Below are 25683 nucleotides of genomic sequence, written 5' to 3' on the forward strand. Positions count from 1 at the left end.
TGCTAATAAAATGATGGTCTAGTGATCATCTGAATTAGAATCTCCTGCAAGCCTTGTTAACTCTTGAGATTCACAACCCTACTTTTGGACCACAGAACCAGTATTTCTTGGAGCAAGCTACTGAGTCAATTTATTAGAAGCTCTCCATGTGATTATGTGTTACTCATATTTCTTAAAGTTTGAGAATCTCTACCTTAGAATAATAGGGTCTGATTCCAACCAAACACTGTAGACCTCTTCAAGGGTGACTTGATAAGTACGTATGGTTATATATTCAATGAATGTTATATCACTTGTTTCTGTATCGATCCTCTTTTGCAATTTTGTTAAGAATCTTTCCAAGCATAAAACACTGAACACTAGACTAACCTTTAGAAAAACAATCACTGGGAAATATGTCAGACAAAAACAAATAATCTGACATTCAATTACCATTTTTTCAATGAATGGATAACAACCAAAGGACCATATCAATGCACCATCAGAAGATCTCAAGGATTCCTTCGTAATTCTCACAAAGTTAAAACTCTACCAGAATTACGATCAGGTTTAAATATGAAGGACAAACCACACTTACCCAGCAATATATACTTATTAAAATTCCCAGAAAGTAGTTTCTACATTAAAATAGCGATACATGTCACTGTTATTTTGAATGAGAGTAGTGTATGACCTTTATTTTATTCCTCAATTTAAAGATCAATAAATATTTTTTAGAAAAAAATATGTAACATAGTCAACTTTAAAATAAATTGAATTAAAGCTGTGTCTTTCTTGGAGTCTATATTTGGCCATGAATTGTGTTTCCAAAATTATATTTGCTCATCCATTTTTTTTGCTGTTCTCTGTAAGGCCTCAGTTTTGTTTGGTGTTTAAATGCTGAATAAAACACCTAGGAACATGTTTGCATTTGCAGTATTTCCCTTTTAGGTGGAACGGCCACCAGACAAAGAGGCTTTCTGGGCTGCATTCGGTCTCTGCAGTTGAATGGGATGACCCTGGATTTGGAAGAAAGAGCCCAGGTGACTCCAGAAGTGCAGCCAGGTTGTAGGGGACATTGCAGCAGCTATGGGAAGTTATGCCGCAATGGAGGGAAATGCAGAGAAAGACCCATTGGGTTCTTTTGTGACTGCACTTTCTCTGCATACACAGGGCCATTCTGCTCAAATGGTAAGTGTGGCACGGAAGACTGTAAGAGGAAAAATTATTCAATGTGAATTAAATGTCTGCCAGTTCTTTTCTTTCCAGCTATTTGAAACACACAAAAAATCAATTTGAGTTTCTTCGGCAAAGAATCTATTGAATGTAAAGAATAGATACAAGATCCTCGTGATAAGACAGCATCATATATTCAAAGTGGAGCCCATAATATTTCATTACTTAAATGTTTGACTCAAACTAGTCTTTGTTGATGATAAATCCATTGATAGTCTCTTTTATGTATTTTAAAGTGTTAGTTGCTCAGTCTGCTTTTTTATACCTAACATTGATTCTCTTAAATAATATGGTTGTCAACACCCTGCCCCATGGTGCTGTTCTTTATTTTAAAATCATTTAAAGCATTACTTTTGTTTTGTTTTTTTTGAGACAGAGTCTCACTCTGTCACTCTGTCACCCAGCCTGGAGTGCAATGGCACCAGTTCAGCTCACCGCAACCTCCACCTCCCAGGTTCCAGCGATTCTTCTGCCTCAGCCTCCCGAGTAGCTGGGATTACAGGAGCCCATAACTATGCCTGGCTAATTTTTGTATTTTTAGTAGAGAGAGGGTTTCACCATGTTGCCCAGGCTGGTTTCAAATTCCTGACCTCAAGTGATCCGCCCGCCTGAGCCTCCCAAAGTGCTGGGATTACAGACATGAGCCCCCATGCCTGGCACTGTTGCTATTATATTTGTTGAAGATACTCAACAATGCAAGGATATTTCAGATGCATTTATTTTTATTTTTATTTGTTTGAGGTTTTTAGGCATATTTTTTCCAGAAATATAAACAGTATACCATTAAATATTGATGCATTATAAAAATAGACACACTTATACATTAATCATACATTTTATTGTATGATGTATTGAATATCTGCTGGTGAAATAAAATAGCAGAATAGTTTTCAGCTTCTCTCATTCTCTGATATACGTCGTGGAAGAAGGAAAGAACAGTTGTAGGATTAAGTGTTCTGGACAGACTTCTATGAATATATAAACATTTATTCTTTCATAGTTCCTCATAGAAGACTGACATCCAATTTAAATTCAATTACTTTAAAGTGTGTCTTGGCTATTGAACCTTTTCCTGAAGGAGGCTAACAAAACTTGGCTCCAAATTAGAACAACTCCTGACTTACAAAGAAAGCATGAGGATGAGCTAATAAAAAGTTTGCCAAATGTACTTTTCAAGTCATCTGCTTTTCTCCGGAATAATCTATAATTTACAAATCAACTTGTGATCATAATCATACACTGTTGATACCATTCTAGGACACTTTTCATGTTTAAAGTGATAATTAAGACCATTTGTTTAAAATAACATGTCTTCGTTTTTTGGATATAAATAATTTCCAGTTCATCTTGCTAAGTGCAACTATAAATGTTACTCTGCATGCACATATTATATTGAATATAAAATGTATGTTATAGATAATAAAAGATTGAAACAAAAAAAAAACCCTAAAATGTCAAGGGAGTCTAAACATTACCTTGTGATCCAATAAGTGTCATCTACAACTTGTATTCAATAACCAGTCCTTTTTTAGTAATGAAGAGAAGCGGATTCGGGGATTTAAAATGAGTTATTTCTTCTGCCATCCTCTTCATTTTCATACATATGTATTTGGTGTGTGTGTGAGAGAGAGAGGGGGGAAGAAATAAGAGAATTTGGGATATTAATCTCATACAAGAAAAATATTACACTTTTGTAAAATGATTTAAAAGAGGTTGGTTAGTTCCATTTGTTGATGCTATTTCCCTCTCTCATGTTAATACTAGACTTGGCTTTCTTTTTATAGTACACAACAACTATGAGAAAATGTTTAGACCTAAAGGAAAATTTCTGCCTCTTGATCCTGGGAAAGAAGAGAGTCAAACATCCTTCCTTCCTATTTTGTAGATAGGATGCCCTAGACTTCCTTTAAGATATGCTTCATTTAAGATTAGTGTGTACTATCTGCACTGTAATAGATGGGAGTTAAAATTTAAATAAACAAGTAGATGATCAAGGAGATAGAAGACAAGCCTGGTTTGTGTTTGAACTCAGAAAGCATTTAACTTTGAACTGTAAAATTATAATAGTGCATTAATTATATGTGATTTTAAGAGAAAGCCATTTCAAAGATCATTATGAAAGCTCTATTAATTTACTTTATTATTTGATTCTTGTTTGGTGTTGGTTCTTCTATCTATGCAACTCATTATTTGAAGAAACTAAAACATTAATTATTGTAACTAAAGCAAGATTCTTGTACTTAAAATTTTTAAGAAAAAATATATATGTTGTTTCAGAGATTTCTGCATATTTTGGATCTGGCTCATCCGTGATCTACAATTTTCAAGAAAATTATCTTTTAAGTAAAAACTCCAGCTCCCACGCTGCTTCATTTCATGGTGATATGAAGCTGAGCAGAGAAATGATCAAATTTAGTTTCCGAACAACACGAACACCAAGCTTGCTGCTTTTTGTGAGCTCCTTTTACAAAGAATACCTTTCTGTTATCATTGCCAAAAATGGTGAGTTCTTTTTAGATGAGAGAGAGAAAATTAAATTAGAACACCAGCTCTGTAATAATAGGGATCATTCTTGTGTTCTGGTTTCTCAAACTACAAACAGAAAAATGGAGTGTGCCTGTTTTTTTGTATTCACAGTTTTAGTACTATCCTGTAAGTATAATCTAAAAGGATTATTTAAAATGATTAAGATGCCTTTATCTATTTATAATTTTGATAATTTTACATATTCAATGTATGATTTTATTTATATAAAACACTTACTGTATTATTGTTAGAAGCTCCTTGACTATTCCATATGAATATCTATATTTGTTTTGTAGTTCATTTTGAAATAAGGTATCCTGTTGTACGTAAGTATTTCCTGCAAATCAAAGCAAGGAAACATTAAGGGAGTGTTAATAAACCAGCATTATGGATAAGAATATGTTCACAAGATGACCTTTTAGTTGTACTTTTAGTTAAAAAAATCATCATGGGAAAAAAATGATGTATCCATGCAGTGTTAAGGGCATGTAGATTAGGAAATGTGTTTCCTACAGAAAACCATTTACTGCTATTTTTCTCTTTCCCATATCTGGATTAAAGGTAAAAAGTTTGGAAATAACTTCTCTGGATAAGAAAAGCAACCATACAAACATGCGACTATATCATTTCAACTAATTCAAATATTTCCCAAGGGTATTGAACACCAAAATAAAAATAAGATTGTTTGATAAGTGTATTTATTCATACTGTGCCTTTTGAGCTTGAAGCTGATTTATATATTATGGCATTTTCTTCATCAAATTGAAAGATATCCTGTGAAATAAATTAATTGACATCTCTGCAGGCAATTAAATGAGTAGTACTAATTCTGATGGTAAATTTGGCTTAAAATCATTAATCTTACCATTATTTCATTTCAAAGTCTATGACCATGACCACTGGACATATTTCTTATCTTTAGTAAAACTACATTTGCCTTTCATAATTTCATTAATTGTTGTATTTCCAGAGTGTGAGATATATTTTTAAAATATTGTAGAAACAGAATATTATTGCAATATTAAACAATAGCTTGGCATTTCAGAAATATTTAATATTATTTTTTAAGTGAGAAGCTAGTGCATAGATTTGCATATGCTTAATCTGAGATCTTGAGGTTAAATTAAAGACTTATAGGAAAGAGAGTACTTACGTGCAACATACTTGGTCTTGATTTTGAAAATACAGTATTACAATTTCACTTGGAAACTGACTCTTGGGGATTATAAGAAGCTATCTTCCTATTTTTCCCTCGAAATGAATAAATAGCAACAAAACATGACTCTGATTTTTAAGTAAGCCGTTCTCAAAGTATGATTTTTACTAAAAAAGTCACAATTTTTCCCCACTCTAGGAAGTTTGCAGATCAGGTACAAGCTAAATAGATATCAAGAGCCTGATGTTGTTAACTTTGATTTTAAAAACATGGCTGATGGACAACTTCACCACGTAGTGATTAACAGAGAAGAAGGAGTGGTCTTTATAGAGGTAATGTAGTAAATTCAGCAGAAGCAATCATTTTAATGGCTCTCCAGCATGAAGGATCTCAAGCAGAAATTTGATAATGAACACAATAAGCAGAGACACTTTCAGTGGTCTTCTTCTGTAGATAATAGACCTCAAATGTAGTCAGGGTTTTCTTAAGCAATAAGATGTTGTTCATTATATTCATTATATATTATATTATTAATGTCAGATACTTAAATGTTGTTCATTATATTATTAATGTCAGATGCTTAAAATGCCAATATTTTCTAACTTGTTTCTGCTCAGAAGGACAATGATGTCATAGTGTGCTACTGGTAGGACCATTGTTACGCTAATGAAACCGGTTTACTTTAGATAAATGCAGTAAGAAATCTATCCAAAAATAATGATTGTAACGTCAGAATTTTTGTTAATGATGTGAGTCACAGCAAAGAAGGTGGAATTATTCATGGAGCCAGTTTCTGAAGAAAAGCACTAATAATTTTTTGGTACCCTACCTAGAAGAAAATTTCTTAGCTGCCTACCTCAAATAAAAACACCAAGTAAAAGTGTTAAGGGGAAAAATAACCTTTTGTATCTTTTTGTTGGCTTCATCTATTTTGGATTCCTTATCCAGTGGAGAAAAATTAAATGATGCAAGGGGCTAGGAGGTAGGGTAGATGCACTGGCATCTGAAGGTAGTATAGAAATAATGTAGAAAATCCTTTCTAAGTGGCTACGTTTTTAAATTTTGTTTTTTTCTAAATGTTTGGGGCCATGCTAACAACTGCTTAATTTATCTTTTTCTCTTGTCCTCCTTTGCTTCCTGTCTTCTCAACTAAACGTCATCCATTTGGATGTTTTTATCTCGTGTAATAATTTTGTAGATTGACGATAATACAAGGAGACAAGTTCACCTGTCATCAGGCACAGAATTCAGTGCAGTCAAATCTCTGGTATTGGGCAGGATTTTAGGTAAGTGAAAGAAACAACCTTTCCCTTAACCATGCTAACCATGATACATAAACATGGATCAGAAAAGTCATATCTCACACACACACACACACACACACACACACACACTTCATCATGGCAAAGGAAATCCCTTGCCTATTTTGATTATGCAGTGAGTGGTAATCAAGGTAGAGGCTTATGCAGGCATGAGTAGGGGCATCCTGCGTGATGAGCAAGCGTCTTCCTTTGATGTTAAGGTAACCCTGGTCTCAGTTCTGTCTCAATAAAGGATAATGAAATACGGTATGCTCACATTTCAAAAATATTAAATAATTAAAAATAAAAATAGCAAAGTTGTATTAATTAGGTGCCAAATATACAAACTTTCCTCTAATGATAAAACTAAGATTAGATTTAAAAATGGAAGAAGAATGCAATTACTTTTCTTCTAGTTAGTATGCTTCAGGTTATGACTTGGATTCTATTTGCCTTGTTGCAATGTTGCCCTTGGCAGCCACGCTTGCTCAGATGCAATATAAATGCCTTATAATTCTTATTTAATTACAGCACTGGAGTAGAAATGCACTGTTGCCATTTTAACATCAGAATATGTTTGCATTATTTTACACTTGCCAACAAGGATTACATTGAAAAGTAAATTTTAATAGATATTTCATTTTTGTTTATACATAAATAATTAAGAGTTTTGGAATTTCACCTTATGGGGGGAGGGTAGTTCTTGTAGTGTAATTTTTATTCCTACTCTGGTATTTGACACTAATCTGAAATATTTTGTCCACGATAGTAAATGGAATTTTATTTTTTGACCTTTACAGTTATTTGTACCTCAATTAATCATTCCTTATGTTGCCTGTACCTAATCTCAGAATCTTGAGAATGTTTGATTAAACCCGTAGGTAAATGATCAAAATATTGGCCCTTCAGAAGGTTAATAGTTCAGGGAATAAATGTTTATAGGGTTTCAAGTACTATGATGAGCACCAAGATTATGTGTTCTTATTCTCTAAACAAACAGGGGAAATACCATGAATTGCAATGTTCTTCCACTGTCTATAGTGGACACAAAAAATATGTGCAAAGTACTTCTTAGATGTTTGGAAGCTTGACTGAACAATTCCATGGGAGGCCCACAGTGTTATTCTATAAATCCAACTATTTAAGGCTGACATGTGTATCATTTTCTCTAAGACTATGTGTATAGCCAATAATATATTTAGCATGAAATGATGATTCCACTTTATTCTGTAGCTTTAAAATTGATTCAAGTCTTGTCCCCTGATGTATAATTAACAGATAAGACAACGTGCACTCTTAAGTCTGTGCACATGAGGATTAGCTTTAAACTAAACTTCAGATACATAGAAAAACATGGCTAGGCTCTCCCTTTGTTAAAAGAGAATATACTTAGTTATTTCGTTTTTAGTATTGGAAAATATTTATAGCTATTTCAGGCCACTGTGGAGGTAAGAACATTAGTGTCTAGGAGACTGTTCAGCTCTGGGTCTGTAACTCTTTAGCTCTGCCTATTTACCTTTGGATATGTAACTAAGATATTTCTGAATATTATTTTTTTAACAATGTTAGAGGGTCTTATTCCATTTATAGCTATGGCATAGCATAGGAAGCCAAAGAGAATTGTAAAAATCTAAACAAACAAGCAGCAACAAAAACAAAGCCTCAACTGTTTTAACTGTGGGATCGATCTACTTCCCTACAGATGGCTGTCAGCATGCAGGTGGTAAGCATGCAGGGGGAGGTAAGCATGCAGGTGGCTGGGGAAGGAATGAGAGCCCCAAATAGACCCAGGATGAGCCATAGATGTAGGGATCATAGGGTGGAACCCCAACCTCTGTAATGAGGCAGTCTGTCTGAAAACCTCTTTGCTGAACATCACGCTCACAGAAGACTCTGTTCCTTGTTCTGTCCTCACTTAAGCCTACCTTTGCACATAACTATTATTATTCACAGAATTAAAAATACGTGCAACTGTGATTTGGAAGAGTCCTCATCCCCCAAACTCTACATTACTACAGTAGATGCCATTAATGAGTGGAATCATAAGCTGATACTCCATTCACAGATGTCAAGAAGAAATACTAAATAGGTTTTCTATGCAAGATATTATACCACTGTGAGTAGAAATATATTCAATATATTATAAAACAATTGGGAAGCTGATTTTCATCCTGTAAGGAGGATTGTATTAACCAAACAGTAGAATAACATTCAGTACATATATAGTCATTTCCCTTTTTCTAATTGAATAAGGGAGATTCCTATAGAATTAAAGATGTTAAGGTTTTTACTCACGAGTTGCATATTATTCAAATATCCTTATCATATATGCTGAAAAGTAAAAGTCCAGATTGAGCATTGAGCTTTGTGGGCTCAGTCAACTCACTCTCCTAAAAGTGTAAGTGACAATTGATTTGGCATATGCCTAAGGTATGGATCTTGATTAGGGACTAATCATTTGTAATTCAAAGGTAACTTTAGGGACTAATCATTTGTAATTCAAAGGTAATTCAACTGGTAACTTATGGTCAAATTTTGTGTGGTATATGAATTTATGGCAAAATGTTACATAGTACATCCTTATATTTTCATGCAGTGTATTTATAGTGAAATAGATCAAGAGTTATTAATATTTCAGAGAATTGTGCTGTCTTGAAGTCACTTATTGTGTTAGTCCAGGTCCTCCAAACAACAGCTGTGAAGACAGGATTAAGCATGTGAGGACTTTATCAAGGGAACAATCATGTAAGAGAAAATGGGGGTGAGCTGGCTAAGGCATACAGGACCGTTAGATGTCCATGACACTCTGTCTACAGGGATGGAGAGAGAGAGGGAAAATTAGACGGAAGCACAGAAGTGTCTCAGACCAATGTGCAGTCTAAGAAAGATTTAACAAAATGTTTAGGGAGCCATTGAGTTAAAGTCATCCTCCAGAGGAGTCCCTTGTTTGCCAGGGGTGAGCCTGCCGTGGAATGCCTGCTGTGACCTGCCATTGCTTGGGGGCAGTCCATGGAAAACATGGCCTTGGTACAAGCATGAGGATGGATTTCAGAGCCCAGCAGTTGGGACCCTTGGTCAATCAATCTCCCTGTAGTCGGTGGTCTTTGAGGCGCATTCTCATGTTTCCACACTTATCAAATATGTTTTGCATTTTTGTAAGCCCAGGTGACTCCTTGATTCACATATTAAATACATACCTTGTGGTCACCTACCATGTAAAGAGAGAATCCCACTCAACAAGGTGGACATTACATCTGCCCTTACAGAGCTTATGGCAGTGGGGATTTCGATAATCATGAAAGCAAAATATGCCTTTGTATTGATTGACATGAGTATAATGTGCCCCAATATTGCTTTAGATAAAGTAGTCCCAAATTACCCTCCAAATTAAAATGTATTAAAATTCTTCTATTTTTATACTTTCTGCATATTTCTTCTAAGGGAGTAGCATATAAACATTGCCAAATTTTTTTGTAGTTGTAATTTGCCTACAGTTACAACAAAAGACTTAAGTATATAACTATCGCATGCTTTTTCAAATGGAAAAAGAGATATAAAGGAAATATTTTCCCTCTCTTGACTTTTTCTAGTACTCGTTTCTTAAATGTAGAAAGGATTCTAAGGGTAATTTTGAATTGCTGACACTGTTAAAAAAACTTTGCTAGCAGATACTAAGAAAGGTGGGTGAATTTTAAGAAACAATATCAAACTACTATGATGACATGGTAACCATTTCTAACTGCTTGTTACAATTAAAATATAGAAGTACTTAATAACTTTGGAAATAATAATATATTGATGGTTTAGAGCTACGGTGGGAAGATCAAGGTTTTAGTTAAACAGCTCAGTTCAGATCCTCCCATAATCAACAGACTCTATTGCATTTGTTTTTTATATTAAATTTTGCTGTAAAATTAAGCTCTTGAGTTCTATTCCTGGCGACTTTTATATGTTAGATTAGTTTTATGATTTATTTATGTAAAAACTGAGAGATTGTTTTCACTCTTTCTCAGCATATAGCTTTTATATATTAGATATGATGGTCCATAATAGTCATTTGTCTTTTTTGGGGCTGCAGAGCCAAGATGTACTCTCAAATTACTGCAGTGGAGATTTAAGCCAGATGTAAATAAAGTGTGTAGGAAAAGTAAGTCTACTCAATCTCCTCTGAAGAGCTTTAAGAGAAATCTCCAGTGTGTCAGGAATTCTCTATGTAAAACTCGCTTCAGTGCTCAGAGGTGAGGCAAAAGGTGACCTAGGTAAATTAAGGGAACTGTGATTTTATAAATATATCATGAAATGACTTTCAAAATAATGGATTGGTTATTTTAAAAGCATGTTTTAAAAGGAAAGTGCAAGTTAGAGCAAGAAAAGTAAAAACAAAATCTATCTTACAATCTTTAAAAAAATGAATCAGGTCCATTGTTTTTTAAAATTTTTAATAATTAAAATGTCTTAGACTGTCTTCAGTGCATAGCATGACTTTCTTCTTGTGAAGGCTTTAGTTGATTCTAGAGGGTTAGTTATATTATATTAAGCTGGCCATATCTAGAAACTTATTCTCGTAATCATAATACATGAAAATAGATCAGAGATGTCATGTTCCAAATCCAAAGAACATTCATGATATTGAAAGAAACACATTACCTGATTTTAATAGTAGAACAACTGATAACTTGGAAGTTGAGATTTTTGTCAGAAGCACATATAGTCATGAGCATGTGGTCCCGTGGGGTGGGCAAGTGTATTCCTCTGACAATGATGTCACAGGTAAAGCTTTTTATTTGGCAGCCAAGCATAATAACACTTAGAACTCTACTTACACTTAAAAAAAATACCAAATGATAAAAGCAAGAGTCACCAATCCAAAATTATATATTTTCAGGTGCCTCAAATCTAGAAACCTTCATACAATGATAAAACAAGAATTTCAAAAATAAAAAGGAGAAAGGGATTGTTTGTTTATTTAATTACTAACATGGCTTAAAAGGTGCTCACATCAGCCAGGCACGGTGGCTCATGCCTGTAATCCCAGCACTTTGGGAGGCCAAGGCGGGTGGATCACGAGGTCAGGAGGTTGAGATCATCCTGGCCAAAGTGGTGAAACCCCATCTTTACTAAAATACAAACATTAGCTGGGCGTGGTAGCATGTGCCTGTAGTTCCAACTACTCAGGAGGCTGAGGCAGGGGGAATCGCTTGAACAGGAGAGGCGGAGGTTGCAGTGAGCTGAGATCGCACCATTGCACTCCATCCTGGTGACAGAGCAAGACTCCATCTCAAAAACAAACAAACAAACAAAAAATGCCCACACCAGGGATAAGTAAAAAATAAAGCCCCAATTAGGCACTGATGCTAACATGTGAGTGAGTTTATTAAAGAATAGACATCCATGTAAGGAAGAGAAAGGAAGGGATTGGCTGGGGTGTGAACAAGGAAGCTGTGAAGTGGAGAGAGGGCACTGTGCAGCCACAACAAGGACATGCTAGAAGATCAGATGATCAGGGGTTCCTAAACCGCAGGCCACAGATCAGTACTGCGCTGCACAGCAGTAGGTGAGTGGCGGGCAGTCAAGCAAGCAAAGCTTCATCTGTATTTACAGCCACTCCCCATGGCTTGCATGACCACCTGGGCTCTGCCTCCTGTCAGATCAGCCACAGCATTAGATTCTCATAGGAGTGAGAACCCTATTGTGAACCGCACATTTGAGGGATCTAGATTGTGTGCTCATTATGAGAATCTAATGCCCGACGACCTGTCACCATCTCCCATCACCCCCAGATGGGACCATCTAGTTGCGGGAAGAGAAACTCAGGACTCCCACTGATTCTACATTGTGGCCAATCGTATAATTACTTCATTATATATTACAGCGCATAATAGAAAGAAAGTGCACAATAAATGCAATGCACTTGAATCGTTCCGAAACCATCCCCCCCACTCCCATCTGTGGGAAAGCTCTCTGCCTTGAAACTGGTCCCTGGTGCCAAAAAGGTTGGGGACCACTGAGTCTGATGATATTCCAAAGGACTAATCAGAATCAGAGCAGAGATAATTGAATTCTACCAGCATTGTCTGTTAAATGTAATGGGGTGTTAGAGATGATTCTCACGCCATCATAGTACAATTTAATATTATTACATAAAAATTATCCCTCTTGCTTGATATCTGCTTGTAATGCTTGCTAATGTTGATTGGAGTGAAAATTGTCGCTATAGTTCATGCTCATTTGTAGAAATGAGTACTAGAGGATGGAAAAAAAGCATTTCGTTTCTTTCTGGTCTTCCCTGTGAAAAGGGAGATAGTCTGATGTCATGTCTTTAAGTACTTTGTTCACAATGTACATAAGTTCCAATGCCAAAGTGAATGATTTGTCAATCAGCTTCCTCAAGATAAATATTTACTAGAAAATTATATAAAAAGAAATCTCTCTGGGATGTAATTAATTAAAGGAAATATACAGATATAAAGTTGTTTTGCCAATTCATTAAGCCATTACTGGATCACAATTCCACCACATAAGGAAAAAAAAGATCTCAATTAAGATATTTACATAATCTTATTAAAGTTGTATAAAACCTCTCATGGGAAAATATGCCCACATTTTGAATAATGATATAATTTAACACACTGTAAAAATGACTGAAAAAAAATCACTACTCGAAAGTTGAATGAAATTTATAATTACTATTTGTTGTTTTTTGTGTCAAATACATAATGGCACAAGAACACTAACAGTAATGTGTTGATAATTCATGATGGTAGTGGTAAAAACCAGGTTGCATCAAATTAACTTGGTTGACATTCATCCATCATTAATAGGGTGTGCTACATTTGCTTTTTATCTCCAAAACTCATTGTAAAATTAAGTTCTGAGTTCTGTTCATTTTTATGTTATAGTAGTTTTCTATAAGCCTGGAGATTATTTTCACTCGTTCTGAGTAGTAGCTTGGGTATATTTAGAGGCGATGACCCATAGGGATCATTTATCTCTTTTGAGTCTGCAGAGCTCAGGAAGCACACTCAGGTTTCTGCAGTGGCAATTTAGGCCAGATGTAAATAAAATGTGTGGTCTGAGAGAAGAGGATGTCTACTCAGTCTCCCCAGAAGAGCTTTAGAGGCAATCTTCCATCTCAAGGATATTTTAAGTAAAAGCAGCTTCAAAGCCAAAGGGGTACAAAAGAAAGTTTAATTAGCTTACCTGTAAGTACGCTGTGATTTTTGCAGACATCTTGTAACATGACACGTAAGATGAGACAGGTTATGCTGAAAGCAAAAGAGAAATACCTGTCACTGTTAAGGTAGCTGCCTGTATATAACTTGTGCATTAATCAGGCTTTCAAGTTTATAACTCAGTACAGTAGGTTTGGTTGGCAAACAAATACCTTTTATGATAAACTGCCTCTTTATCCGCCTAGTATTTTTTGTCTGCTTTGCCATTTTACTTTCCCACTAACTCTTTTTGTGTTGAGTCCCTGGTGGAATTGCATAAAGTAGTAAAAGTGCACCATTCAGTTCTAGCTCTGGCTCTCTTGATTTGTTGCACCATTTTTTTTTTTTTTTTGGCAAGTCTTCTTTATGGATTCCAGACATTGAGATCTTTCTTTTTAAATGACTCCTTCTCATAGGTAGGACCTATAAAGTACTTCGTTCTCTGAGTTTTAATTTTTTTGTTTACGCCACAGAAAATTTCATAAACCACTCCTTGTAATTGTTGTTACATGTATTGTCACATCTTCCACAAAACAGTCATTTCTCTGTCATAAAAGGGCACTTCACCAAATTCTAATTTCTCAGTACTCCATTTTTCTTGCAGGCCTTTTGTTAAAAGATTTCTTCTTTTTACAAGCAGAAGTCACTCCCTTTATTGGAAAATACACTTGAGGGTTACTCTTTAACAGGCCCAAATACCCAGAAGTCTGAGTCAGTTAAGGATTGTTTTGACAAGAAACACCTAAAACATGATTGTTTGGTCCAGATTTCTGTGAAGCAGGAGACATTGTCATCAGTTTCTCCCTCCACCTACCCTGTTCTAACATATTACACTGTGTTGGCTTTTTGGGAGTCAGATAACAAGAAAAACTTATATTTTTGTCCATTGGCTTATTAGCACAATTGTCAAAGCAGATATCTGATGCTATGTATTTCTAAGGCCAGCTCTGCTTATGAGCAACTTAATATAGCTGTTAATTTTGTTTGGACTCAATTCTGGGAGGATGGCTGCTGAGTTGCTTATAGTTTTCCTCCACTTCCGATTCAAATTCTACTCCACTGATGCTTCTGAAATGAGTTGCTGGTCCAGGCGGACAGGCAGGGGGATCCTGGAGGGAACCAGTGAGGAGGTTCTTGTGGGGCTTTGTACCTTCTCAGTTGGAAGGAAGTCCAGGGGCCGGCCTAGAAGAATCTCGGCGGCGGCGGGGGGAGAATTTGAATTTCTGGATCTTGGGGATTGCTTGCCTTACAGAGGTCCCTGGACCCCATGGGGAAAGAAAAGCATTAGAAAATATTAATGTGCCCATTTTCTCTGTTTCTCAAGATTCTGAGATGACTTGAAATTAGGGCCATGCCCTCTCTGTCCCAAGGTTGGGTGAGGAGAGGTTTCCTCTCAGGGCCGTGGCCTACAGCTCTGCTCCTGGTCCACCCAGACCACCACACTGTCTACGTGCCCTGGGTGTGAGCCACCTAAGGTGGTCAGTGGCTGGGTACCAGCAAGCAGATTAAAAATTAAACTAACAAACCAACTCCAGACTTAAAACCATTCAACACCAATAAAAGGAGAAAAAAATTAAACCAAGATGATTTTCTATCAAAATAAAGCTATTCAAGGAGACAGACAACAACATGAGTGAGGCTCAGTAAGAGTACTTTAAGGAGATTCTCGTAAAGCAAGAAAAAGACCTTGAGGATCTACAAAATATGATTTTTTTCCCAAACAAAGAATTTAAAGGGAAAAATGATCTTTTTTCTACTTGATTTTGCATCTGGAAGATCAAGTGAATGAAGTATTTGACCCACAGAGATATAAGTCCTAAATAATAGAAATCAGGAGGGAAATAAAATGAATTTAGAGAACATATAGAGGAGACCTAATGTGAAAAATTGGCATTCTAAGAGAATAAAAAGGATGAAGGTGAAACACTAATCGTGTGCACAATATATGAAATTTTCCAAGCTAAATAAAAACTTTGTGTCTGAGATTGAAAGGTCTTATCATGTTCTATGCAGAATGCTGAGATAAGATACACACTTAGGGACAATCTGATGAAAATTCAAAAATCACAGGGTATCTTACAAATATTGAAAAAGAAGTAATACAGCCAGAAGATGCTGGAATAATATCCATAGTGTATTAAGGGAGTAGGGCTGCAAAAAAATGTCACCCTTAAAATAAATACATAAATATAACCTAATCCATCAGGATAATTTTCTTTTCCAGTTACAGCCATCACATTGTCTAATTTGTTTTCTTCATGGCAATATCAGTCATGATACTGTTTGTTTCTATGTTTATTGTCTCTCTCCCTTCCCCTGATAACATGTAAAATACTCAAACCTCAGGATATTTGTTTTGTTTCTTTAGCTCATAAAAGGATAAATATCAACTGACCATGTGTCCATTTTGAGTTTTAGCAGTTAATGGTTTTTGTACAATAATTTTGAAATTGGTAAAATGTTTTCAATTTGTAAGTGTGAGGCTTTAAAAATATATCTCATATCAGATTATTACCAGAGAAGTCAATCTTGTCTGGCGGGGAGGGGCTGAAAAGGGAAGATTTTTTAAAGGCCTATGGAAATGTTATTCAACATTTTAACCTTGTAGAAGAAATGTGAAAAGCACTGTCCGAATTATGCTCCTATGACAGTATATTTTCTTTTTAATTTCTCATTAAAGTAAAAAAAAAAAAACCCTCCAAATCAAGAATGCAGTCTTTTTCATATATATATGTTTAAATCTATATATATTCAAATGAATGATTGCTAAGGTGGACTAAATGATTTCTTTGATTCCATACACATTGATGAACTGCCTCCTATGTAATGACATTATGCTGGATGTTGGCAGTTATCTTGATGTTGGAGGAGCTCACAGCCTCGTATGTAAGCAGCAGAGTGAGGCTCCCTTGGTGCTATCTTTGGGTCTGAAGAAGAGCAAGGTGGGTAAGAACGTGGCTCAATACCAGATCCCTCACAACAGGAAAGTGATATAATCTCTCTAATTTTCCATTTTCTTTTTATAGAGGATGATATTCATAATACTAAACATTCAATCAGGATTTTTATTATTACATAGAAAACATGAATGAAAATGGAGCCCCCCAAAATTCTTTAAAAACTTAGATATAATCAGCCAGGTGCAGTGGCTCATGCCTGTAATGTCAGCAACTTTGGGAGGCCGAAGCAGGTGGATCACTTGAGGCCAGGAGTTCAAGACGAGCCTGGCCAACGTGGCAAAACTCTACTAAAAATACAAAAAATTTAGCCAGGCATGGTGGTGCATGCCTGTAATCCCAGTTACTCGGGGGGATGAGGCAGGAGAATCACTTGAACCTGGGAGGCAAAGGCTGCAGGGAGCTGAGATAGTGCCACTGCACTCCAGCCTGGATAACAGAGCAAGACTCTGTTAAAAAAAAAAAAAAAATTAGAGCTCAGATGCCTAGGGTTACTTAAAGTCTAGCTCTCAAGCAAAAATGATTTTAAAAATAAATAAATAAAAGCCACTACAGAGACTGAAAGCAGACTAAAAGAAAGAGTATCTCAACCAATATCTCAAAAGAAGCTCATAATTTGGAATACAGTAGGCCAGAGGTCCAGTAATGCCAACAACTGTGTAACCTCATGTGAATAGTTAAAATTCTGAACTTAACTGTTTCATCTGTGTGACTTGGATAATATACTCCAGTGTCTACTGTAAAGTTTTATCAGTAGCATGCAAATCTTTTAGAACACTGGCTAGCACATAATATACACTTATATATGCTTAATATCTATTGCATTGTTTTTACTTTTAATTTAACTTAACTTTCCTGGGAACATAGATTCAAGTTGCCCTGAATATACACTCACATATTTTCATATTTTCAAAAGAAAGACTAAAGTGCACATTTTGTCTTTCCCTACCTATATACAGTGCAGGGGAGGATAGTTATACTAGTCCATTCTCACACTGCTATAAAGAGCTTCCTGAGACTGGGTAGTTTATAAAGGAAAGAGGTTTAATCAACACAGTTCCGCATGGCTGGGAGGCCTCAGGAAACTTATAATTGGCAGAAAGCAAAGGGGAAGGGGAAGGGGAAGCAAAAACCTTCTTCACATGGCATCAGGAGAGAGAACAACAGATGAACTTCCAAACACCTATAAAAGTATCAGCTCTCATGATAACTCACTCACTACCACAATAACAGCATGGGGGAAACTGCCCCCATGATCCAATCACCTCCCACCGGGTCCCTCCCTTGACACGTGGGGATTATGGGGATGACAATTCAAGATGAGATTTGAATGAGGACACAGAGCCAAACCATATCAATAGTTGTGCTATTTTTTTTTTTAATCACACTGGGTGGATGGATGCATTGTATTTTGATGATATTTGAGCCTTCACTCTACAATAAATTTCCCTTGTTTAGATTTCATGCTTACCAAGCAAGGGGTATGTTTAATATATTTCTAATGTGAAATTATAATTAATATCCTAGCATTAAAACCAGTCTCTGTTCCACAAGAGTCTCATACTAACTAAATTTTTATTACTAGGAAGAAGAAATTATCTGTCTTTAGAGGGCACAGATATTTCTGTCCCAGTGACAGGCTGTCATTGAAACAGGAAGAAAAGGCATAGGGGTATGAAGGGTTTTATTGCTGTGCATGAGTAATTAGAGAGACACCCTAATAACTTCGAGGTATGACCTCCACTGCATGATAGTATCATCCTCCTGGTATGTTTGGGTGAGGTCATAAAGTATCAGAAAGCTTTCAGCCAGAACAAATTGTCAAGTTGGGCATCTGACAACAGAAGTCCAGAGGCTCAATTTTCTCTCTAGTTTCTGTTACTTTCATGGCATAAGTCTCGAAAGCTGTACTGAACTTGGTTTCAAATTCTGGACGTACCTCTTGATATTGACTACAAGCCCTATTGTAAACACATTGCAATTATCTATATTTAAATTTAAAATATCATGATACTCTCATCACTTCTTAACCTGACCCTTTCTTCTGCTCTGTTTCCGAGAGCTTACCCTATCATTTTTCATAATCTATGCTTCAAAACTTGACTTCATTAACATTGGAAATCTTACCAATAGTTGTGGAAAGACTAATGGATTTTTATCTTTTAGTAAAGACAAAATTAAAAAGGAATTTGGTAACTTTATATTTATTGCTATTGCATTAACAAACTCAGAATCCTCAATTTCTGTGTCATTGCCATTTTCACTTTTCACTATTAATATTTCGGTGTTTCTTTGATTTTCCAGAACACAGTGATGTGGACCAGGAGACTGCACTGGCAGGTGCACAGGGCTTCACAGGCTGCCTCTCTGCAGTGCAGCTCAGCCACGTGGCCCCTCTGAAGGCAGCTCTGCATCCCAGCCACCCAGACCTTGTCACTGTTACAGGACACGTGACCGAGTCCAGCTGTGTGGCCCAGCCTGGCACTGATGCCACATCAAGGGAAAGGACACACTTGTTTGCAGGTGACTTAGGGTTCTTCCTCTACTCAGTCACAAACCCAGCTTGTCCATGAAATTTAGAAAACTTTTCATGTTGCTTTCAGGCTACCTTCCCAAGATGGCTTCTGAAAGTTGGTTTCGTTTGTTTAGTTTTTAGTTCTCTTTCCCTTTTCTTTTCTAGATGCTCAACTTCTTATTTATGGGGGTCAATGCCATTGACATTGCTTAAATTGAAAATAACAGAGATCCCACATTCACCTCCATAATTCTCTCTGGTTTAAAACATTTATGATTTTTTCCAAAAGTTCTTCTTTTGCTGGCCCATATCACCTTCCCCCTTTGTCGTGCTTTAACTGCAGATCATTCTGGAACAATAGATGACAAAGAGCCCCTTGCTAATGCAATCAAAAGTGACTCTGCCGTAATTGGAGGTAATAAGAAGCATGAATGAGCTCTTCTTTGGTTCTTCTTCTTATTAATAATGATGGTGAATATTTAGCGTTGTAGAAACTGTGAAGAATCTGCACATACTCCAAGTGCCAAGCACTGAATCCTGAAGACAATGGGGTGATTTACTATTTGTACTGGATTGTCTTTAGAATCTTTCTGAATTATCTGCTTCCTTGGAGATTTTTGGTATAAATAATTGACAATTTCACTGAAGCATGGCACTCAAAGATTAATTGGTAACTTGTGTAGTAATGAGTATTATAAAGCTTAAAAATAGCCTCATGTAATCACTAGAGAATTGTGAATATATTTGAGTAAATTTCATTTTTCTTCACTTCTTGGACAGATCACTGCTTCTGGAAAGGTCCATGCAAAAAGTAGAAAAAACCTGAGATTAACACTAGAAGCATATATTTTGTATTGCCTTAAGGCTTAATAAAGGGGGATATTTGCATAGTAAACTATTTAAAGATACTCCTATCAACTAAATATTACACTTTCATTTGTGTTTTTATCAAATATTAGATTATTGAACTAAAAGTGATTAGTAATAACTTTAAATTGCAGAATTAAAAACTTTTAAAGCATATCTCCCTGGAAATATGACAGCATATTCTCTGATTTTTTTTTTCAAAAGCAACTCAAAAAAACAAGCCTTTTTTCTCTTGATTAATGCTCTTAAGAATGTTATTAATCAGATTATTGAAATGTTCAGTGGTTCACCTTTCTTTACACTCTGAATATGATATGGATATAGAAAGTAAACAGTTATTCTGTTGCATTGCCAGGGAGATATACTTTTAAAGTTTTTGTGCCAGTAATATGATTATTCATATACTTGGGCAATTTATGTGGCTTTATACCTGATTCATTTGGGTGTATTTTTTATATTCATCTAGACATATATTGCTTTCAAGTAGTTAGGATTTTATTTGGACAGCAAACAATACCAGTCAAATCTTTGTGTGGATATTAACTCCCCCATGCTATTTCAGTTGCTTTTCTGTTTCTCAAATTAATGATGTGCAAATTAAAGATATAAAATATAGAATTCCCATTTAATCACCAAACATGCAAAACAAAAAACCCAAAACAAACAAAAAAACTCTATTTGAAGAGTAGTTAATAATTGTATGTCTAAAAGAAATACATTATACAGTAAAAACTCACTTAAAGCTGTAGTATTTACAATGTGTCCAAGAGTTTAAGCTAGAATTCCTGGTCAAGCAAGTTGTGTCAGTCTTGTAATATTGCTTTTTCCAGACCTTCAACCAGGATAGATTCAGGTAATAGAGACACAGAGACAGATGGAAATATAGAGCAGTGTATAGTCATCAAGCCAATGCTAGAACAAATTATTTAATCTTTAGACTATTGTTATTTTGCTGAAACATCATTGGCAAGATTTACAGAATTAAACAAGAGGTGCATTGATAAGTCATTCTAATATTATTCTAGAATAGAAACAAGTTACAGTTCATCTGTGAAATCCTCACTTAGCTCAAATTTTCAGGACAGAAACAATATGGAAGGTTTGTAGTTCAGGGGCTTGCCAGGGTCCCTGAGACTAATGATGTCTGGTTTTGGTCATTGCAGAGATTGAACTTCAGAAGCAGAGCATCTGGTAATGGCCATGTAACCTCTGAAGGCCTTGTCTGGGCCACACACAATTTATCTGTCAAATCATAGTGTATAGTCCTCCAGTGTGTTACACAATCTGGCAGAATTGTGGTAGAATCCTTTATTCATTGTCTAGTTACTCATAAATTGCACCCACTATATAATAATAATTAATCCATCCAAGGATTTTCCAAATTGGCTAATCCCCCTGTGTTCTACATCTTAGATGATTTTTTTTTACTTACAAAATGAATGGTATAAGATGGGATAATTGATTTAATAATACATTTAAAGGTGGTGGTCCAGATGTGGTAGAGGGTTTCTGGCCAGGCTACCCAGATACAGACAGATTTAGCCAGAGAGAAAGCTATATATACATCTTCATAAAAACAGATTCACACAGTGCTTTAGATGCAGCATCATAGAGGCTGGCCACATTTTATTCATAATAACTAGTTTATTTTTTATTTTTATATTTCTGGTATAACAGGTGTGATCAAAGTTTTTCTTGAGCACAACAAATCCTGACACAACACTTTCCCCAAATTAAGTGCTAAATTACATACATGGAACAAACAAGTTCCAGAGGCCGTCCCTGATTTTGACTGTCTGGATATTCTGTCTAGGCCAATGTAACATTCATTTTATAATTGCAGTTGTCTGCTGTCTATATCATATTTCGAAATTTTTCACGTTGAAATTGTTCAGAATCTTTCTCTTCAAGTCAGAGGCCTGTAACTAGCCTGTAGAAATATTTATAGCAATTCAACTGATTATTTTTTTCTAAAATGAGAAGCAAAATATGTAACAACAAATATTCTGATTTAAGTTATTCATTAATTAATGTGACTAATAACAAAAGCAATCGTATTAAGTAATGAATTCTTCAGATTTCATGTACAGAATTTGGTTACCACATTTATATTAAGCAGCAAAGAATTGCTACCTTTCTCAGGTAAGGCTGACCTAGCGAAAAATTGGCTTGGCTATTGGACATGCTATAATTGACCAGGGTGAATTGGCCTAGCAGTTTATATGCACAGGAATCTATTGTGATTGATAAAAACCTTCAAATCTTTGACTTCCGTGCACTCTGTTACAGTTGTATGCATCTACTTTAGAATAGAGTCTTAGTTTTACCATATGAGATTTGATTCACATTGCTATTTTCGTAGTACCTATTTTTGTCTAAGAAAAGGACGTTAGATTGTACCTCCACTGATCTTATCAGAAAATTCTTTAAGTATTAGGCAACTCTCACACTCTTGGTGGCAGAAAATTATTTTCCAAGTTCAATTTTTCATTTGAAAGCTTGAATTTTATCATTCATAACATATGCTGTATAATGGTTTTTCTTGAAGTGACACATTTACTTCATTCATTTTAGAGAAAATATCCACCAAATACCCAAGTCTGAACAACCATAGTTTGTCTGTTAGTCATTCTTTCAAATAAAAATGGTGTTACATGAAGCGAAAAGCAACTAATTCAGTTCCCAACTCAAAGGTTCACGTAAGTGCTTTTCCTGGAGGCAATGATCATACTTCAGAGTGAACCAGAAGTACTTTATTTGTATTTCCCATTTTAACACACAAAATGTTAGAAAGTCTTGCAGTCAAGGGTCAGATTTAATTAAATGAATAGTTTTTACAGCTTCATTAAGGATATTCTTAAATAAATTTGGGTTTTTATGCCTTTTCCTACAATTGCCTGGCAGTGAAATGTTTTCTACTTCATGAATTCAGTGATTACTATTATTGTTTTGTGTCCTTGCCTTAATTTGTGCTAAGTGCCAGGAATTTTACCTAACCTTGTTTTATACCAAATTTGGTTCCATATTAAAATGGAAATGGAAATGTCAACACAGTGAAAAAGACATCTTAGAATTATTATGAAAATAGTTTTGAGCCCCCATGTCCTCTCAAAGTGTCCCAGGGACCACCACAGGTCTACAGATCCCACTTTGAGGACTACTGACCTAATATAATGCCAGCGTTGGTAACCATTGGCATAGTTAAGAATTGCAATACTTAGAATTTGTATTTACAACTAGAAGTGTTAAAACAACATTCCTCATATAGAAATAATTTAAGCATATCTATATATCTATGTTTTATTGGTTCAAATGATTTATTTACATAACCCATTTCTGCTGTTCAACAGTATAACAAATAATTGAATAACAATTTCATTAAAATGTTTACATATTTAATCACAAAACATGTTAATCATTTTATGATGTTGCTACTACTCTATACTTTCAAAATAATTAAAACTAATATGAAGTGGCCACATAGTCCTAGAGACATATAGTTAATACCTTGTGTTAAATATAAACGCACTAAGTAAATCCGATATAATATGCATTTAGAATAAACGTAGGTGAACCCCACAAGGCTGATAGAACTCAGAAATAAACTCAACATACAATGATACTGCTTGAACCAGAATATCTGAAGTTTTTATATTTCCAATTTGTATGTAGTAGATGCTTAAGTGGAAAGTAATGTTACGATGACTTATTAAGCAATGAAGTCAGCACAGTTTCTACTTGGACAGAAATTCTGACTTTATATTTCTTTTCTCTCCCTAGGTCTGATAGCTGTTGTGATTTTTATCTTGCTTTGCATCACTGCCATAGCTGTTCGCATTTATCAGCAGAAAAGGTTATATAAAAGAAGTGAGGCAAAAAGGTCAGAGAATGTAGACAGTGCTGAGGCTGTTCTGAAAAGTGAGCTTACTATACAAAATGCAGTCAGTGAAAATCAGAAAGAGTACTTCTTCTGATTGGCAACTATGATTTAACATAAACTTATGACAGTTTGTTTTAATAGCCAGGGGCTCTCAGTGGACAAACGGATGTTCTTACACTGAATGTACAGGCAATGGGTTTGCAGCACTGCCATCTTGCCATGTCCAGTCTTGGGGTGGCTCCACCAAGCCTCGTCCAGTGATATATTTCTCATAGCATTCATTCTATGGAACAAGACATTAGATATTGCTGTTAATTTACAACTGTTCTGGTATGATCTAAAACAAGTTTAACCTGCTTAATGGCTACAGTTTTTACATGTGAAAACTGTAGCCTTGGTCTCTTAACCATGTAATACATAAGTTTTGTTAGAGGTGAAAATTAAATTTGGACTATAATGACCTTGCTTTATTTGAGAACATTTGCTGTGTTTGCTTTTGTCTTCCCATGGTGTTATTCATAGACCTGGAAATGCTTCTCAGATCCTGTTTGGCCGGTGTTTGCATCTTCAGTGGCCACAAGCATTATAAAGCCCTTTGCCTTTCTCTGTATTATATTCAATACAATACATCAATAGTCTTGAAAAATGTTTTGTTGTCGTTGCTTTGTTTGTATTGCTCATTATTCTATTTGTCTCTTCTTAACATTGTTGAATACATTTGGTTTTGAGTGTCAGACTTCAACTCTGAACATACAAGTTGTATTTAACAAGACTCAAAGTGCAGTGGTTGTTAGTATGTAATGTCTTTCCTTTTAAAAAAAGTTTTCCAATTGATTTGCTACCATTGTTTGTTGGTGACAGTACTTAAGACCCTGAGTAACGCCAGTTTCCCAAAGAATGTAAAATGTTTTCAACTAAACTGTTGATATATTTAAAAAAGTTCTTAACACAGCAAAAAAATTATTTTTTAATTTACAACTGTAATACCTCAAATGAAATATACTTAGGAGAATATTTTCCCCAAACCTATGTCAGTTCTTTATTGGTTTACATTTCTGTTTTTCTGAAGTTTATCACAAACTTTGCCTTGATCTTCAATGATTATACTTCACGAATCATCTTATATATTACCAAAAAAGAGGCAAATTGAAGTATAGAGCTCCATTTCCCATTCGGAAATATATACCCCTTCAGGTGTACATTTTGCTGTGCATAGACTTCCAGTACATACTTTTTGAAATATGAGCTGCAACCATCAGTGATCTACACAATCAGTAATTAAAGAGTGCACACTCTAAGGGGAGATAGCATATTAAATGATCTACGCTGAATTTGTCATTCCAGAAACTTCTCATCTGAAACGATGGGGTGAATTTCTCAAAAATTACAAAGAATCAATCCAACTTGCTGAATGGTACATTCTGATTAGGGTGTATTATACACTGAGATCAAAGAATGATCAATAACCTTATGGAACTGTTAAAATAATTAATCCTGAGACCATGCATACAAGGAGCTATCTTTGAATTCCATAAGCCAGTCATACAATAAAGGCACTCTTTTCTCCATACTCACACCTTCAAGTGCCTCCCAAGTAAATATTGGATTTCTTACTTTGTCTACACCAGAAGAATCTGGAAATATGTAAATTTAGCATTACTATCATCTTATTTTCTATATTTTCCTTGTTAACTCTTCTTCTAAAACCTGCCTCTCTTTTCTCATAGCATTATATCCATATTGATGTTTCTGCAAATGTCTGACTAAATCTTAGGAACCTGAATTAACATAGTAGTTTACGAAGGACCAAGGACCTATGCTGGTAAATGGTATCACTCTTTGATTGGAAGACCTATGGTGACAAGGGAAGGATTTAACATAGAAATGGCATTATTTGATGCAAAGCTGAATGCAAATGTCATTATAGCTCTGAATCTTTGGCAAATGTTCATGTTATTTAGTAGTGGTATCAACCTCATTGGTAGCTGGACTCTAGAGAGGTTTATTGGTGAAGCCTCGTAGTCCGCTGTGGTCTGCACTGCTAGAGACTCAACA

General features: G+C 35.4%; 1 protein-coding gene across 1 annotated transcript in view; it reads left to right on the forward strand.

Moving 5' to 3' along the window:
• CNTNAP4 (contactin associated protein family member 4) overlaps nt 1-24274 on the forward strand; it is a 279240-nt gene extending 254966 nt beyond the window's left edge. Inside the window, exons 18-24 of the mRNA XM_028841115.2 lie at nt 931-1170; nt 3493-3717; nt 5096-5229; nt 6096-6183; nt 18671-18889; nt 19225-19296; nt 23529-24274. Of these exons, the coding sequence (XP_028696948.2) occupies nt 931-1170; nt 3493-3717; nt 5096-5229; nt 6096-6183; nt 18671-18889; nt 19225-19296; nt 23529-23722 (1172 nt within the window). The 3' untranslated portion in view covers nt 23723-24274. The remainder of the gene's footprint in view (nt 1-930; nt 1171-3492; nt 3718-5095; nt 5230-6095; nt 6184-18670; nt 18890-19224; nt 19297-23528) is intronic.
• Nucleotides 24275-25683: the final 1409 nt, after the last annotated feature.

Source organism: Macaca mulatta, chromosome 20 (genome assembly GCF_049350105.2).
Source record: "Macaca mulatta isolate MMU2019108-1 chromosome 20, T2T-MMU8v2.0, whole genome shotgun sequence".
NCBI lineage: Eukaryota > Metazoa > Chordata > Mammalia > Primates > Cercopithecidae > Macaca > Macaca mulatta.